This window comes from Pagrus major, chromosome 20, assembly GCF_040436345.1.
Source record: "Pagrus major chromosome 20, Pma_NU_1.0".
NCBI lineage: Eukaryota > Metazoa > Chordata > Actinopteri > Spariformes > Sparidae > Pagrus > Pagrus major.
This window is the reverse complement of record NC_133234.1, coordinates 14,411,677-14,429,837: the sequence shown is the minus strand read 5'-3', so window position 1 is coordinate 14,429,837 and position 18,161 is coordinate 14,411,677. Positions and strand designations below refer to the sequence as shown.

The 18,161-nt window shown below is 40.0% G+C and overlaps 1 protein-coding gene across 1 annotated transcript; it reads right to left on the bottom strand.

Moving 5' to 3' along the window:
• Positions 1–1,783: 1,783 nt before the first annotated feature.
• LOC141015941 (speckle-type POZ protein) lies at positions 1,784–17,801 on the bottom strand. The gene is made up of 10 exons (XM_073490164.1): positions 17,717–17,801; positions 8,855–9,060; positions 8,645–8,766; positions 7,322–7,473; positions 7,071–7,198; positions 6,796–6,973; positions 6,562–6,617; positions 5,198–5,320; positions 4,518–4,660; positions 1,784–3,525 (listed from the first exon to the last, which is right to left on the bottom strand). Exons 2-10 carry the CDS (start codon positions 8,930–8,932, stop codon positions 3,381–3,383), a joined length of 1,125 nt encoding a protein of 374 aa, XP_073346265.1. The 5' UTR covers positions 8,933–9,060; positions 17,717–17,801; the 3' UTR covers positions 1,784–3,380.
• Between the last annotated feature and the right edge of the window lie 360 nt (positions 17,802–18,161).

The following is an 18,161-nucleotide window of genomic DNA, read 5'->3' as shown; positions in this document are numbered from 1 at the left end:
GACCACAGGATGTTTGACCAAAAGCTGGGATCTTGCTTCAAATGACCTCTAGCAAAGGCCAGGCGAGCCTGCACGTTTCCTCCTGAGCAGCGGCGTCTTCCGAGGCCTATGTCCATGGAGACCTCCTCTGTGCAAGACTCGCTCAATGGTGGACCGTGAGACCTTTGTCCCTGCCTGGTCAAGCGTTTCAATTAGGGCCTTGGTTGTGGTCTGGGGGTTGTTGTTGACCTCTCGGCATATTTTCCTGGCAAGTTTGGGGGACACCTTACGCTTCCTGCCACGCCCGCTGAGGTTTTTAACAGTATTGAATTTCTTGCACTTGTTAATTATGCTCTGGACGGTTGCCACAGGGACATCATACTGCTTTGAAATGGCCTTGTAACCCTTTCCTTCACTGTGGGCACGCACAAGACGTCGACATAGGTCCTCACTGAGCTCCTTCTTCTTGACCATGATGACCAGAAATTGAGAATGACCAGAACACTTTTCCTCTATTTATACTCTTCTGGAAAGATGCTATTTTTTTAAATCAGTGTTTAATATTTGTTCAACAATGTTAATGGTATTTATTCCATTGTAACATTTTGAAATAACCACAGGACAAAGATTTTTGTTGAGATATTGTCAGGGGTATGAATAATTTTGAACATGGCATTTTTTGGGAATCCATGAATAAAATACCCCTGAAATGAAGAATTTCTTGAATTGTGTATTGTTGTCATTCTTTCACTTGTTGGTCACGTATACCTCATAAACAAACTTGAAAAAATGCAGTCATTTCATCACAAAAATAGAAAATCACAAAAATTAGCAAGGGTATGAATAATTTTGAGGACGACTGTACATACATATATACATACATATACATACATATATATATATATATATATACATATATACATATATATATATACATATATACATATATATATACATATATATATATATATATATATATATATATATATATATATATATATACATAAATATATAAATATGTATGTATATGTATTACTGTTGTAGCTGGTCCCATTTTAATTCCTTTACATTCTGTTGCATAGTTTTATCATAGTAATGTCTCATATTTTAAAGGCTGATCATATTTTATATTGAAAGTCTTACTCTGTAGCCTTGTACCTTGTACTTTGTGAAGCTGTAAACATTTTTTGTAGTGAAGTAAAAAGTACAATATTAAGTATTTCAGTTTTAGTACAGTACTTGCATAAATGTAATTAGTTACATCCACCCCTGTTATGTATGTTTACTTCAGTCCAGTTCTCACACCAATATTTGTTTTCTTTCTTCTGTTTCACCAAAACTTAAGTTAGAATTTTAAGATCAAAAGTTAGAAAATGTGCTGAAAAACCTGCTCTATTGACTGAGCTACTGGGGCGTCCAACTCCTCAACACTAATAAATGAACACATTCTTCTTTTGCTACAATAGAAAGTCACAAAGAGTTTATGTTTGGGCTGGGACTCATTAATTCACAGCCCTAAAAGGTGAACTATGTCTGAAAGGATTTAGGGATTGAAGAGATGAATACAAAGATACATTATATGCAGTAGAGTAAGTTTCCTAAAAAATAGTAGACTAGACACTATATGATTTTTCATTCTGTTCTAAAACTTATTTTGAGTCATCTTTACTCTAAATGTCATAAACATAACCTTTAGGTGTGATGTGTTTCGATCCTCTCCCAATGAAACTCCACGAGACAGCTGAAAATAACGAATTCAACACAAACACATAATTCATAGAAAAATACCCAGACAAGGTTTGAATTGCATTCAATACAAAATAGTTGTGGTTTATTCTTTTGGGAACAAAAAATGGCAACAACTAAGTGTCACTTCTCATAACCGGCGATATCTACAGGAAAGAAACGATGGTTCCTTCTATCAATTACCATTTTCCACCAGGTTCAAATGATAACTTCAAATGTATTTCATGTGTTTGCCTCGGTGTGCATTTTTTCACATTCTGTCTATTCTGAACATTAAAACGTGTTCATTTCGATTTCATTTCCCCTCAGTCTTCATGCCTGCAAAGAAAACATCTGTCCTCTTTTGTTTTCAATTTCACGGTTGAAAATGCTTTAGTTTACACAGCTTCAAAAACACTGGTGTCTGTACAAATTCCTATGAAAAAAATAGAAATGACAGTTCTGAGGAAAAAAACAAATAAGAAATCCGTCATAAAAGAACATTAACATGCCTGATTGAATCTTAATGTCATTTTGAAACATTTTTTTCCTCCTCCGCTTGTCGTCTCCTGGTTGGTTTGTCCGTCGACACCTTGGATTTCATTTTCTCTCAAGGGCTACAAAGACAGATCCACACGCAAAACACAATTTCCCCCAGAATGACATCCAGTTGTGGCTGCTATTTTCTGTATCCTCTGTTCTGTTTCTGTCCCCGGCGATTTTAAAAATGAAAACGGACGCAGATGAAGCAGAGTTCTACATGGGAGTACATGTGTTGATTTTGTCACTTGCTGATAAATCTTCTTAAAGGGAACTTGTTCTGGTCCAGCTGGGTCCATGAAGCTTGCTTCAGTATGTGCTTGCCTACAGTATTTCTACTTACTGCTGGTAAGGGTTGCCGACGGGTGACCTGTGACTTTAGTGCAATGTTTTCCCAACTTTCTTTGGGAGAATTATTTAATGATTTTGTCCCATATCTGCTATTTTTAGACTAGCCCTTGGTTGTCTTACTCGGGGGTGGGGGAGGGGGCTTCTAGTTTGTAACTAAGAGGCCCACTTCTTCTTCTCTAGTCCCTCACAGGCCCATGTGTCCATTAGTTTGGGGGCTTCTCTGACAGCTCTACTCCAAACGCTAAGAACAGAGCAAAAAGAAGCCTTATGATAAAATAGTTAAAGACTTAATTTGTATTTGTCCTTTAAGTCTCCAAATTTCCATACATACAGCTCTTTCTGGGTTGCCGTGTCCAGTTCTTCCTCCCGAACGGATTCCAAAGTAGGAACTAACAGGATGCCGAAGGATTTAACTTCACACACGGAAAAGAGCACGATGTCAGACCTCACTAAGCCAGAGCCGAGGAGAAAAGGGGGAGGGTTGCTGCGGTTACTTTGTAAACGACAAACATCCACTTCACGAGCCCACCTGCCCCTCTCTTCCACCTCCACCTACACCTACACCTCCTCCTCCTTCTTCTTCCCTCCATCTTTAGAAGAGACTAAAATACAGCAGGATTGGATGGGGCAGAAGGGGGAGATTCGGGGGAGGCTTTAGGTAGTGTAGTAGGTAACAGCAAGGGGAAAAGTTGTCCCTGTGTGTTTGAGGGGGGATCTGTGTCTTATTGTGTTTGTGTGAGCATGTGTGTGCGATGCATGAGTGAAGACGCCTTGCTGCGAGGCTGTTAGGATTGTTTGAGGCGCTTGCGCGGGGGTCCGAGGAAAGGGCACTGGGCTGAAGCCAGGGAGCGGTAAGCTTCGGCCACCAGGTGAGGATGAGACGCCACCATGGATTTCCAACCGGCTGTCTCCATCACCTCTGCTGCATGGCTGGAGGACGTGAGAGGGACAGAGACACAGAAAACACATGTTAGTTTAAGGAAAATGTATTTCTATTAATACGTAGGGTTGCATTTAACAATTCGCTCAGTCTCTGTGGCCAGTAGCCTCCAGAGTGTCGTTTCATACAGCATGCCAGCGTTGCAGAACCAAAAGAGGCGTGACGGTACAAATCATAATGTTGAGATCAGTGTTTTTTGGGTTTTTCTTCAGCGTTTCCCCAGGTTTCCAACTGTTAATCTAAACATGTATCCACGACTGTTATAATCATATGGACGCTCTTATAATGTGTTGGGATTGAGATCCTGAACCACCATGCATCTTGGAAAGTGACAAAGAGAAGTTTTTTGCTCTAAATTACATCATATAATCGCCATCAGTAAAAAGCAGACCCTGACTGGCTCTCAATCACCTGTAATAAATAAATAATAATAAATAAATTATATAAATTAAGCACAGGATCTAGAGAATGTTTGACATTTTTGCTTGAGAAAAGACTTTCTAATAATTTCTGCTGATTTGTTTGTCAATTAACCAAATGATTGATCAACTAACTGTTTCAGCTCTATAATTGCAAATGATGACTTGTGCGTAGTTGACAGCAGGAAACAATCAGAAGAACGGTGTGCGAGCTGAACACCGGCATGGACACATGTTCAGTTATTATCACACGTTCATCTGAGTCGAAGGAAGAGGTGACGCCAGAACTTGTTAAGAGTTAGGTTGCCCTGATCCCTCAGACAGCTTTGTCATGCATGTGACAGACCACTCAATGAGGGGATATGTGAAATTAAATGATTAACTGTGATACAAGAGATGGAGCGAGAGGGTGAGACTGAGTCCTGGTACTGTCAGTAATAAGGTGCCAAGATAAAGACGATGTGACAACAACAGAGACACAATGTTCTGTGGACTCTGAATCTGAAAGGTGCTGGAGACCTAATTATGAGTGATGACGAGCTCTCGTCTGGGTTTGAACTCACTAGTTGATGAAGTCAACGGCCTGCGTTTTGAGCTGGTCGGCGCTGTGCAGGTCAGCCAGGATGAGGATCTCAGCAGCGTTTTCCACAGACAGGCTGGTGCAGAGAGCATCCTCGCACATGACCTTCAGTCTCTCCAGAGCATACTGAAAGAGAGAGGAGACACAAGGTCAGCGCATTCTCTGTCTGCATCAGTATTCAAGTGGTATTTCAAAATATTATTACAGTGTTCAAAATAACAGTGATGCCAGCCCGGCTTTATTTTCCTGCTGTGGGGAGATGCAGCCAATAGGACCGCTAATTGTAAGGCTTACTAGCTAACGGCAGCTAACGTTAGAGTTAGCAGCAGTTAGTAGTTACTTTTAGCAGCAACTAAAGCTCTCTGTCCATCAGGAGAGTTCAGACTTGCTTTTACACAAGTTTACCTCATTATTTGAAGCCTCAGCCATTTTTAATGTGAACACCTGACATGTAACATTACATATGTGACAGAAAATAAGGATAAGCATAACAGTCCCCTTTAACATCTGCCATAAAATCAATATTATTAAAAGCCAAACAGCCCCAATTAGAAGACTCTAATATATTTTAACTAATAGCCAACCAATCAAGTAACTGTCTAAATGTGTCAAAACATATCAGTGCAGTAGTTGTACTGTTTGTTAAATGTGTTGTTATATTACCTTGTCAGCTGCTGCCAGCAAGTCATCAGCCATCTTGTCCAGGTTGGGAGCCTTGTCTGTGTAGATGAAGCACATCATCTCTTTGAAAACCTCCGGCTCCACGTCGTTGATCTCCACACGGTTCTGACAGAAACAGGCGAGGGAAAACAACATCAGGTTAAAGCATTTCACCTCAACAGGAGCTTCAACTACACCATCTTCACCATGTTATTTAACCAGGTTTTTGAATTATGCCATGAGAACAACACTTTGTAATGCTGATATTTAGAGATGAGTGACTGTGAACATACAACAAAACTTCACAATATGCAGAGTTACATATTATGTATCTCTGCATGGTTACAGAAGTCAATTCATGCAGTTTAATCAATATATTATTACTTGTATCTGTAACTGTTATTCTTCTTGGGAAGCTGCACTTTCTTCAGGGTTTTTGAGACAACTATAAGAACAGCAAATGAGACCCTGCTGCATGATTAAGCCACACAGTAGGTGTGAGATTGGCAGAGAGACTTGCTGTGCAACGCAACATGACCAACCTTTAGTGTAACAATGTGATGGAGATGAAAGTCAAACTAGTTGATAAACCCTTCTGGTTTAAAACTTTAAAATCACAATCAGCAGAGAAGTGTGTGCACTTAAAGTAACCTTGCAACAACATTTTAATTAATATTTACATGTTTATTAACTGTTAATTTCCCCTTTATAACTTGCGGTGCTTTTTAGTTTTCTCTTCCCTCACTAACACAAAAAAACAAGGCAATAAACCTGATTGTGATGAAAACCAGTTCAGCCAAGTCTCAATTTAGTGAGATTTTGGAAATTGAAAAAAAAAAAGAACAGGATTCACTGTCTCTCTAAACTGTGTTTCCTAAAGTTTAACACATTAAGAGTTTATGTTTTTCATTATATTCCAACACATGATTAACTTAAGCATTTTCTTTTCCAGCATTCTGTCTTTTTTCAGACAAGATGTGCTGTTTTAAATCTTAATGACTGAGTGAAATGTTTGCAACATAAAATCTAAAACAGCCTTGGTTTAAAAAAAGAACATCTGCGAAGCTTCTCCTGCAATTTCATTTCTTACGGTCACATGTGCACAAATGAAAAAAAGCAATTCTCGGCTTCTGCGGCTCTGTCAGTGAAGGATGAATCCTGACCCTCAAGTACGGCAGGACAATTTCATTTCAGGTGCGCTATCATTCAGTTTCACCAAACGGCTGGGTGCTGCGGCCATTTGACAGCACCCAATCCTTCACTCACTTTAACCCCTCAACACAGCAGGGAAAACTGAGCAGTTGAACCACTGAGGAACAAATGAATTTATTTCTAAGAATACAAAAGCTTTGGGACCTTGAGCTCACCTTTTTGCTCTCCTCCATCTCGTGCTCAAACATGGCGCTGAATACGGGGGAACGTGCTGAAAGCAGTGATATGGAAAGATATTAGGACGACAGCAGAAATGTTAATATTTGACTTATCATGGGATCAAGCAACAGTCAGAGTTAAATGAATGAACACAGTTAAACATTGCAAATTGCAGGAACAAAAAGAGAAAAGGAGACAGAACATGGGGTTTGTCAAACTCATGCCTGTACCTGCCAGGATGGCTTTGTGGGCCTGAAACTCCTGGCCGGCCACACACAGGGAACAGTCTGTGAAGCGAGAGTTCTCCCAAAGACCCCCCAGCTCATCTGCTAGTCGGCAGTCTGGCACCTTCACCATGTTCATGGTGTTCTGCCCAGATATGTTGACTGAGTCCTGCACCACACTCACCTGAGGGAGTGAAATGTAATTAAATTTGATACTAAAATGAAAAAAAAAAAGCTCTCCAATGAGAAAAGTTATAAACCAAGAAGAGGAGGCAGTGTACCTCACAGAAGAGCGTGAGCTTGTCGTCAGGTAGAAGACCATTTGCCTCATCTAGGAGGAAGTCTCTCCGGATGAACTTTTTAAAGCCCCAGTCCTTCCCCTGGACGAAACGATATGCCCTCTGGCTTTCTGCATGCAGCGAGGACACACACAAGTCACAGGCAGGTCAAAATGAATACGTGGTTTTACAATCTAACACTGAAGATGTGACTTCTGTTGCAGTGAGAAGTTTGTGCTACACAGCTGACTCACCCATGGCTTTGGTCTCCTCTCCCTTGGCGTTGAGGATGGAGAACTTGAACTTGGCGCGCACCTCGGCCTTCGGACAGCTGACCAGCAGCAGGTAGAGAGACAGGTAGTCTTTGCTCTCCTCATCCAGGCCTTTAGGATTCACTCGCAAACACCTGATGGTGAGTGAGGGTGCGACAGGTAAAATCTCAAGGGGATGAAGGTAATAATGTATTTACATATTATTACTACTGTAAATCACTCCTGACTATCGTGATATGCCACAAAGTGCACACCTGCCAAACTAATGATTTCACAAATGTATTTTCTTGTTTTTGTTTGCTGTGGTACCATTTCATTAAAAACAAAGACTATTAGATGCTATTTATATTACAGTTGGGATTCATTTATAGTAAATATAAAATAATTGGTGGTAACTGCCACTGAACAGGTTGAGCAAATTAAATTGTTTAGATGAAGCACATATAATGAAATTATTATACAAAGTGGAGTGTTTAAATTCTAGGATTAGTGACCAGGATTTTATGCTGAAGTGCAGTGATGTAATGTAGCTAAGTACATTTACTCAAGTACCGTCCTTAAGTAAAATTTTGAGGTACTTGTACTTTGTGAGCATTTTCAGTTTCTGCTGCTTAATACTTCTACTCCTTCTACTAGTTACAGTGCAGATTACAAGCTGCATCAGAGCCACAGTAGCCCATTTTTAAATTAATTTATTTTATTGGCAATCTCTCTTTTTTTTTTTATGATTCTGATGATCAGAAAAATGTTGATAATTGGTCAAACATCAGTATACAGTATATACATATATTTCAAAATGTGTAATTTAGTTTTTCTTGTATTTCTGATACTTAACTTTATTTATTGCCAGAAAGTTACTTTTATTATTAAGTACATTTAATATTTGATGCCTGAGCTACTTAAGTACTCTTCGTATGGGCGACTCACACGTACCAAAGTAATATTTTAACACAATTTGTTTACTTTTACTCAAATATGACTTTGGGTACTTTCTACAACACTGCTGAAGTGTTTCTCCGTGTCATTGACATATGGAGACTTTTCTCTCTGGAAATTAATTTTCATAATATGATCTTTTGAGAATCTCAGTTAGAATTCACAATGTTCTGCTGTAAAATGTTGCTTTGTAAGGCACCTCGGATTTGTTTGCTTGCTTGATAAAGAGGAAAAAAAATAATGTTGATTAAAAAGACCTTTACAGGACAGGATGCCAGTCACAGCATTCATGTTTCTAATTCTAATCACAGACTATGAATACTGGTTATTCAGATATGATGAAGCAGAGCAGCTGGGTTGCCCACCCACCATTTCAGTTTGTCATTGGCCCCAGAAGAGAAGGTGGAGCTCTTGATGACCTCGCCCATCTCCTCACGACAGAAGCTGAAGTTGTTGATGGTCCACATGTACGAGAACTTCACCACTTTGATCTGGCAAAGGAAAATAAAGACAATCAGTACAAAGATAACAGTGTTACCGAGTCCATCAACAGTTCACCTGTCTGAGCGGTCACTTTACCTGTGTGTAACACCAGCTCTCGGCCACAGGCCCGCTGGACATTTCCGCAGGGGGAGGGGGACTCGGGACTCTTGACATTGCCAGCGTGACAGAAGGTGTTGGGGGGCGAGAGGGTGAGGAGGAGGAATCTGTCACTTTCCACTCGTCAGCGTTCAGTCCCGACGTCCATCTGCATCAGTACACGCCAGATGGAAGCAGTTTGCCCCCTAGAAACAAACAATGTGAGTGTGATTAACTGATCCCACCAGAATTTATATCCCATCTCTGTGAAGTTTCGTGAAAATCCTCAAACAAGTTCTTCTAACAGAGAGGCAGGCGACCGCACAGAAACCCATTTTAAAACCGAAGCACAGCTCATTGTGATGCAATGCACAGGCACTGTATCTTTCATTAATCCAGTTAAGATTCAATATCATTTAATTCATGCGGCCGCACTGCCGGCTATTGAGGTTTGTGGTGTCAGGGCTAGATGAATTGTCCCTGACCCATTAGGGGACAGCAGGAGATCGATGGCCCACGCCTGTTCTGAGATCAATAGCCGCTGCAATTGCAATTAAGTCTCAAAAATGAACTGTAAATAAACAAGCTGCCTCTCAGGACTGTGAAGGGGGGCTGGAGCCACTGGCCAAATCCAAGGTTCCCAAATTACCTTCAAGTCACACAGTGCAGATTTGTGATGCACACGTCCTTCCACACACACACACGCACACACACACACACACACACACACACACACACACTCTTAAACTTCACAGGCATGATCATACGCTGGACAGAGTCCATTCAACCCTGCTTACTGGCTCTGTTGAAGAGCTTAAACTGGTCAACAGGGACGATTTAAAAGTACAGTATGCAATTTATGTTACTGCGATCTATCAATCAAAACAAAACAAACAAAGACCTAAGTAGCGTGGGATCATGGGAGTTGTTATCTTAATTTTTTAACAACCACCACGGCTGATCAAAATCTTTATAAGTGGCTTGGGCAGAAATGTTCACGGACGAGGTAATGATTTAAAGTTTTATGTTACATTACGTAACATACGTATGTTTAGTCTCGTTCGCCAACTTCCTTCCTCGGTCTCTGACGCATCATCTGGCATTTACTTACAGCCAACAGAAATACAGATTTCTCTGTGTTTGAACATTGATGGAAACACTTAGGATAATGTATGTACACAACTCAACAAAATACATCACAAAGGTCTGGTCATTTTTACACATTTTAATCCAGAAATGAAACAGCGGAAAATATTATATCTTTGAAGCAACATTATGAAACTATAATACCTTAAAATTACAGCTTCAAAATCATTTTGATTGTATAGTGACTTGTTATCAGGAAAATGGTACCTCTTTCAGTCTCGCTCTGTACCTTGAATGTTGGTCCCTGCACTATGTGGCTTGGGTTGAGTAGGTACGATCTCTTGTTAGAAGTGTACAATGGGCCTTCAGCTAGATATAAGAAGACACTAGCTTGGTATTCTCTTTAAGGACATCATGGCAGAGACAAAGAGACTGATGAGGACGAAAGAGAAGTGTAAAAGTGAATTGCACTCTGATACTGTAAGAGACAATCCTTGCATAGTGTTGCTTTAAAACCACAAAGTATTTTGCCCGCTCTATAAAATTCTGACTTTTGTCTCCTTTAGATACAGAGCTATTTTAGATGAACATTATAGGAGATGCCATTAAAGTTAACTATCAAAACCTGTAAAACAAAACCTTGGACCAGCTCTTTACCTACAGCATTATAGTCGTTTTGAATTGCTACAACCAACTTTACTGAGCTACAAGGGTTGACAATGAAACAACACAAAAACCACAAACTACTTGGACTTTCAACATTTCCAAACAGATCTTTGAAAGGAAAGTTTGTGTGGGCATATCTATTTGGGTTGTTGGCCTTTGGTATAAATAAAAAGGAACATGTTTCCGGTTTACAGTTCACAGATGGGTTGGTGGGACTGTCAGGGTTTAGACTTCTGAGTCCTCAGAATTTACACATAAGGATTAGACTGGTGACATATTTTATGAATATATTACTGTATCACTGTTATTGTCGTCATGTCCCACGAAAAGACCAACACACAGATATAGCCTACTCCTCCGTGCCACACACCTCTGTCGTTGTCCGAAAACACAACAGTGAGCCAAACTGTAGCACTGGGTGATAACAAACATCGTCCTGCTGCCATCAATATTCACACAGCATCACACAGTGCATTAATCCACCACGGAAAATATTCTTCAATAAATACACTTTTTATGTGAGTTAAGTTTAAAAACTTTATTTAGCTCCTTGTAAAAAAATTCATATTCGTGACCGTTTTTTTTAAGATTTACCGTTGCAGTGGGAACCAGTGTATTCACTATATACCGTATGTATTCTGTCACTTTTGCTCTTCACAAAGTTTACCTGCATGCAACCAAAGCTTGCTCCAACATGACTGGTGAGTACCTCTCAGACCACAGCAGAATACAAACAGATTTTTCCCCTTACAGATTCTGCATTCATATGCAGATATGTTGGAGATTACATCCACAATGCCCTCCGCTGTAAAATGCCCCTTACTTGAGACGAGCTGACAGGGTTTCAAGGACAAAACTAGAGGTTTGCCTCAGACTAGAAAACAGCCAGTGTCAATGCTTAATTACTGTATGTGATACGGGTGTGGAGGTGTATTGTCATCATTTCTACCTTACTATACCCGGCACTGGACAACATCTTGACACAATGCCAGATGCATAAGCCTTTTTCATCTTGGTGCAAGGTCAGTGCAAAGCACTGTTTTTCCATTCCTATACAACACGAGTCAGTTTCTCTCTGGACCCTCATGCTGTTAATCTGAGGCCAATTTCTCTCCACTGTTCAATATCTTCTTTTCCATTTCACCAGTCTTTTCTGTTTCACCATTTCTCAAAGCCTTCATCCGTCTCCACCTGTCTTTCTCACACCCCTGAGATTTTAAAGTCTTCATCCATAAATTCAATTTGGGTCAAAATGCAGTGGAACAAATTGTGGCGGCTGGAAGCTGAGCTCTCTGCTCCTGATGATTAAACCTAATGAAGATGATACATTGACAATGATGCTGCTTAGAGCCCGTGATGCACACTTTACAACAGATCTTAGTAGCGTAATGATGAGAACTAATGTTTTCTTAACACCCTTTAGGCCCCTCTGAATTGGATGAATAATTTTTAATGCTAAAGCAAACTTCAAGCCTCCACAAATCCTTGAGATCGTCAGTTTCCGAGGCATGACCACTTTCTGCTAACAGTCCGACATAGCAATGTGTCTAAATCTACGGATGTGAAAATAACCATTGTGACAGTACAAAATAAGGATAATAAGGAATACTAGGCTAATATGACCCCCAACGGACTCACTGTCAGAGGCTTGGTTCAGACCAGTTATTAAAAAATCCAATGAATGAAGAACCAACCAATCTTCTTGATTCTTCAACAGTGGCAACAACGATGGAGTGAGACGAAGATAAAGGGAGGGGACAAGGAAAGAAAATGAAAAGTAAAGTGATAGAGAAGCCAAATGGAAAAACAGGTGGCGAATGAAAGATGGGCCACCGTCTGTGGAACCATTCAAAGAGATAAATTGCTCCAAAAAGTGGTTAGATGGAGACAAAAGAAAATCAAACAGAGGTATGAGAGAGAAATCAAATTCAGATTCTCAGACAGGTGGACTCTGATCGAGACGCACACTGCATTCACCTTTTTCAACCGTCTGTGCTTTCCAGTTTCATTACGCATGGACTGAGTTGTGAGCAGATTTAAGGACAGGTGATCCATTAATAGGTGAAATAGCTGAACACAAATCAGCCTTAGACCTTTAAGTTATAATCCTTAAGATTTTCAAAAAAATCTAAACCAATGTTTATTCATTAGAGCTGCACAATTTATCAAAATATCTTAAATCACAATATGGCCAAGTGTAATATCCAAAATCGGCAAATGTGTCACAACAAACCATTATAAATAAAGCATAGTGGCGCTACAGACATGCCCCGGCTACAAATCATATTCTCCAGATGTAAGTGAACATGCTATTTTTGATAATGAAATGCAAAAAATATCTTCCTTTCTAAATCTGTCTCATATCGCATGAGGATTTTTTTTGTATATCGTTCAGCCGTACTTTTCATAGGCAGCATTTTTTCTGTATTAGCCATTCAGTGCATTTACATTTTCACATTTACATCTTTTGCGCTAACAACAACAGTCAATTCTGGGTCAACAACCGGCGCTTGTTTTACATTGTAAAGATATTTGACATCAGCAAACTTGTTTATATCTGTTGTCATTTTCAGTCGTACCTGTAATGTTTAAACACGGTGGTCTGACTAACTGCTAGTTTTGGGAAAACTCAATTTTCTTTAGTCTTTGGCCCAACAGGTGTATGAAGTCTCCAATGTAAATGTAGTGAAAGTTAATTATGAGATATGAAAGCATCAAACATGCATTTTAGGTGAATATGATTGGTAAGATACACAAAGAACATCATGAAAATAAGAGTTTTCTGAGCATGGTGTATTCTCAGCAAAGTTATGCATGCATGTAATCCAGCGCTAATTTATTACATTGCTGACAGCCTCACTGTTTACTGTCACACGGTGGCAGAGCTGTATAAAGTGACAGCTAATGTAAATGTATTTCCTTCTGCTGCTGCTGCTTCACATTAAAGGAGTTCAACACGAAAAAAAACATTACTGTGATGAAGCCACAGGAAACTCAGTATATTTTACACACATCAAAAATGCGTCATTTTCTGCATTTTATGTCAGCGGGTCAGTTTTATTTTTTTCAACAGTGTACTGGAGCAAGACAGATCAGCTACAGGTAGCTGTTAGATGAAGAGTTACAGCAGCAGGCTGCACACCTCCAACTCCTAAGGTAACTGTACTCTGTCCCAGTGTTGTGTGAAAAACTACTCACACCACATGCAGCATCAGATGATCAGATCAGATCACAGTTACAATTATCACTGACTGTAAACAGATACACAGGCTGCTCTTCTGTTTTATTTGTGACAAAGTAGCTGCTCCATGAGTGTTTACTGTAGTATTACACTGTATTCTCTGTTAACTTGGTAGCCACAGATGTTGCTGAATCAACCAGGAGAGAAATCTTACATCTTTTTACTTTTTTCTCCTGCAGTAAGTAAAAACTTAGACAGACCAAACTGTTGAACTTTCACCTGCATCCAATAATCTAAGCAAATATAATTACCTGACATGGTAAAGGCTGCAAAAACACTAAACAAAAATCAAGAAGTTAGGGTAAGGTTCTGACTATTCCACATGAATCCTGTGAAGACTAAGCTGACTGAATTTCACAGCACTGTCATTTCAACAATGGTGGATTTGTGGCCATAACATAGAATTAGAGTCCAAAGACCAAAATTACAATGTGTGAATGTATATTTGTGGAAATATGATACATAAGGTGGCAGTTATTACCACAATGCTTGTTTTTCCTCACATTTCACTCCCCCGACTGAGAAACAGGAGAAATCAATCTCTGCTCTAAATTAAAGACTGGAGGTACGGAGGCATTTCAGACAGCAATATCCATGGGGGGGTGAAAAAAATTGCAACCCTTGTCATAGCGTCAGTGAACACAATGTCTTTTTCCAAAGCTTTGGTCTTTGAGGACCGCAGTAAGCCACAGACAAACCTTAAAAGTATAATTGGTACAGGGACCGGGGATCGATTGCACAGCGCGCGTTGGGCCTCTCTGGGAGTGATTTCATATTCTGCCCTTGGTCACGGTGCTCCTCCTTTCCTAAAAACTCAATCTCAGAGAGGTATGAACTATTGATTTTGCTACAGCGATCAGCTTGCCTCGCTCTCATCCCTGACTTTGTGCAGACCCACAATTACAGTGAAGGGGATTTGACGGGGCAAAAAAGCATTAGCACCCAGGCTTCACCTCCTGCCGGTACTTCCTCGCTAAAACCCTACTCACTTCGCCGGGCACGGGAGGTTAAAAGGAGGAGAGACCTCAATGCATATCTAATGTCTCCAGTCACCTGTTTCATACCCCGACGAGCAGCTACACTTGACGTGTTGACCTCTAAGGGCAGACGTTCCTGCGGGCTGCAGAGCTCTGCAAGTAGTCCAGTCATTAAAGCTAAAAAAGGGTTTAGGTGTATCTGAGGAGCAGTGGAGTAATGCTGTACATGCCGTGTTTTCAGCTTCCAGTTAGCTTCACTTGTAAATATAGGCATAATTATGAATATAGGCATACATTTTGCAAATGTGTGACATGGTGAGGTAGTGTGATGTCACAAAGTCACAGAATTAAAGGTGGAACTACTGACGAGCTGTGGGAGAGAGGAGCTGACTTTGGGCTTTTTAACTTTCAAGAACTTTTACATGCACAAATACCTACATAACACACTGAAGGAAAAGAAAACAAGTGTAATAGGTCTCCTGTAAGGTTCACTTGATGTTGGCTTTCTTGCTTACTTGCCTTAACCCGCATCATTCGACTTTAACCACTCATGCACACACCTGACAAAAACGTCCAACAATGATGCAACTGCAGGAGACACACACTTCAAGTCCTATTCTTTCCAAAAATACATTATGTCTATTTACAAGTTGATTGTTTCCCTTAAATTCATAAACTGGCAAGGAACCCAGGAACCTGTGGGAACCTTGATGAAGCCATGCCTATTCATTGTTTTGTAAATAGCCAGCAGTTACAAAGGTAAACAACAATTTAATGGCTTCAAGTCACAGACGGGTTCACTGCAGACTACGGTTGTATGATTCTTCAATTAAAATCACTGATCCACTCTGCGTGACAGACACTGTTGTTGTGTGAGACATCATGACGGAAGAAAGTCTTTGGTTATTTAAAAAGAGTGCAACTGGATTTGATTTATGTCCACACCACAAAACGCTCCAAATATCAGAAGAAGCCACCAGAAATCAACAAACTGCTATTGTGAACTGTGTGTAACATCCTAATCCTAAAAGTTGTCTGATTTTTTATCAGGTGGTCTATTTATGACAGACTTCTTCTGGCCACTTGTATAGTTAAAATCAAATTCTGCCTCAGTATTAAAATTTGAATATGTTGACATGAGTCAGCCCTACAGCAAAGGACACATCAGCCACTGCATTATGCAAATAATGCTGTTGTGAGAGCTTATAAAATAAACGTCTTATGATTACTGAAAAACATATACTAGACATTTGATTTATATTTTTCTAAGCTGCACAATTGAACTACGTAAGATAAAGAAATGTAACTTCACATTCAGTAGGAGAACAAGTATTAAAATACTTTGCCAACTAGGAGTGAAACTGACATTTGTGACTCGGTTTCATGATACAAAATTTCACCACATGCATTCCTGAGTCGAAAACTGATTTGAGACTTCAGTGGTGGTTCATCATTTTACAAATTGCATTTCTTTTTTACACCGTTTGAAAGATGGAGAGTGCAACCGCAGCGGATTTGACTTTAGGTCATCACACTAAAGGTGCGCTCAGCTAAACTCAGTTATGTTCACTCAGTATATCTGCAAGGCAAAGAGATTCAGACTCAGGAAAAACTTAAAGGCAGCACTTTGACCTTTAATAGTAGGCAGAAATGTATAAAATACTACTAAAGATGGAGAGAACTGCGAGAAAGCCTCACAGATTACACTTGTGTTCATCATAATGAAGACACACAGCTGCCAGTATATCCTTAAATGATGCATTTGAGCTACATTTAAGACAGTTGCTGCATTTGAAATGTAGGTAAAGGGGTCTTGACCTGAAGAATACTTGTTTCCCAGTCATATCTGATCTTGATTGTCTTGATGCACAGGCAGGACTAATACTTACAATCCAATGTTATCATCACACTACAAACTATGGTCGAAACATTTTGTATACAGCTGCGCCGACCCTTCTCCAAAAACAGTCTTGACAAAACAAAACATCTTAATCTTCATAAAGATACCAACGCTCATGTTACTGTGTTCGAGATGGACAAAACCTCCTATCAGTATGAAGAAATGACATTACAGGTGAAGTCACTGCTGTGGTGTTGGTCTGTTCCCAGTGAACCTGATGCACAAATATTGAGAAGATAACACTGCCTCAGGGTCACACAACTTCACCTCATCCATTTCTACTCAAACAATTATAAATGACAGCTGGTCAACAAACCAGTTCCTGAGCAGCTGAGTGAACCTTTACTGGAGAGAACAGACCATAACAACATGAGCACCTCTGAGGACAAACCGACCACAATAAATTATCCTCTTCAGTACATTTAATGGTTTTAATGAAGATGTATGAAGGCCTGAGACAGACTGTATATCTTGGTCCTGACATGTATACCCCACAAACATATATTACATTTTAACCCTAGGTTTAAACGTAGCTGTAATCAACATGTTTATACTAAGTCAACCTACTGAGCTCACACTGAAGCAGACTATGTAGGCGGTGACAGTAGCAGGTAGATAACCTGCTAACAATACAGATTATCGACAATGCTATGTTACCTTAAACTGACTCTTTATTTTAGCTACACGTAAAGACCAGTGTGCTTGTGAATAAACTAAAGTCCCATACAGCTACGACAAGGTCCTCTACCGTTAAAAGTACATAACACTGTCAATGATCCAGAAGATCTGACGTTAGCACGCGAGCTAACTCGATCAAGCTAGTGGGCTAGTTAGCCCGGATAATGTAGCAGCTAACCTAAGCCAAACAAAAAGGTCGGGGATATTACCGCAAAAACTGCGACTGCTAATACGACACAACGGCCTCAATCGAGTGAATTAAAGTCTTTCGTCCTTATTTCACAGCTCTCTGGTGTATTTATCGCCGGACTTACCTTTGTGTTAGGTTGAATTATAAAGCTAGTTGTCCGGGATCTTCTGTTGTTGTTTGCTAGCAGGCTAGCTGTCTGTACAACTGGCAGACCCGAGCAGGCTCACAAAGAGCGCCCCCTGCTGTCTGGGAGTAATCCCACACTCCATGAATTAAATGAAAAATATCCTATTAGGAGACTTCATTTTCTTTCTATCTGATTTATCTTTCTTTTCAGCTTGTAAGAGGTGGAATAAATCACCTAGTTATAGCTTTGTTATGTATATAGTTCATTCACATGGATGCTAGGGCCAGTGTTTAATTTAACCACCACAGAAATCTGTTTTATCTTAATTTAATCAGCTGACTGTTTGAGCTATTGCCTCACGCCAAGGTTATTAACACAGCCGGCCAAGATTAACGGATATCAACTGTTAAAGGTTGAGTTTAATTAAACTGTAGATGGAATA

Coding starts and splice junctions, on each gene's coding strand:
- LOC141015941 (XM_073490164.1), bottom strand. CDS start 8,932: ATGTCAAGAGTCCCGAGTCCCCCTCCCCCTGCGGAAATGTCCAGCGGG. Junction 4,661..5,197: donor TGCTGGCAGCAGCTGACAAG/GTAATATAACAA, acceptor TCTCTCTTTCAG/TATGCTCTGGAGAGACTGAA. Junction 3,526..4,517: donor GCCGTTGACTTCATCAACTA/GTGAGTTCAAAC, acceptor CACGTCCTCCAG/CCATGCAGCAGAGGTGATGG.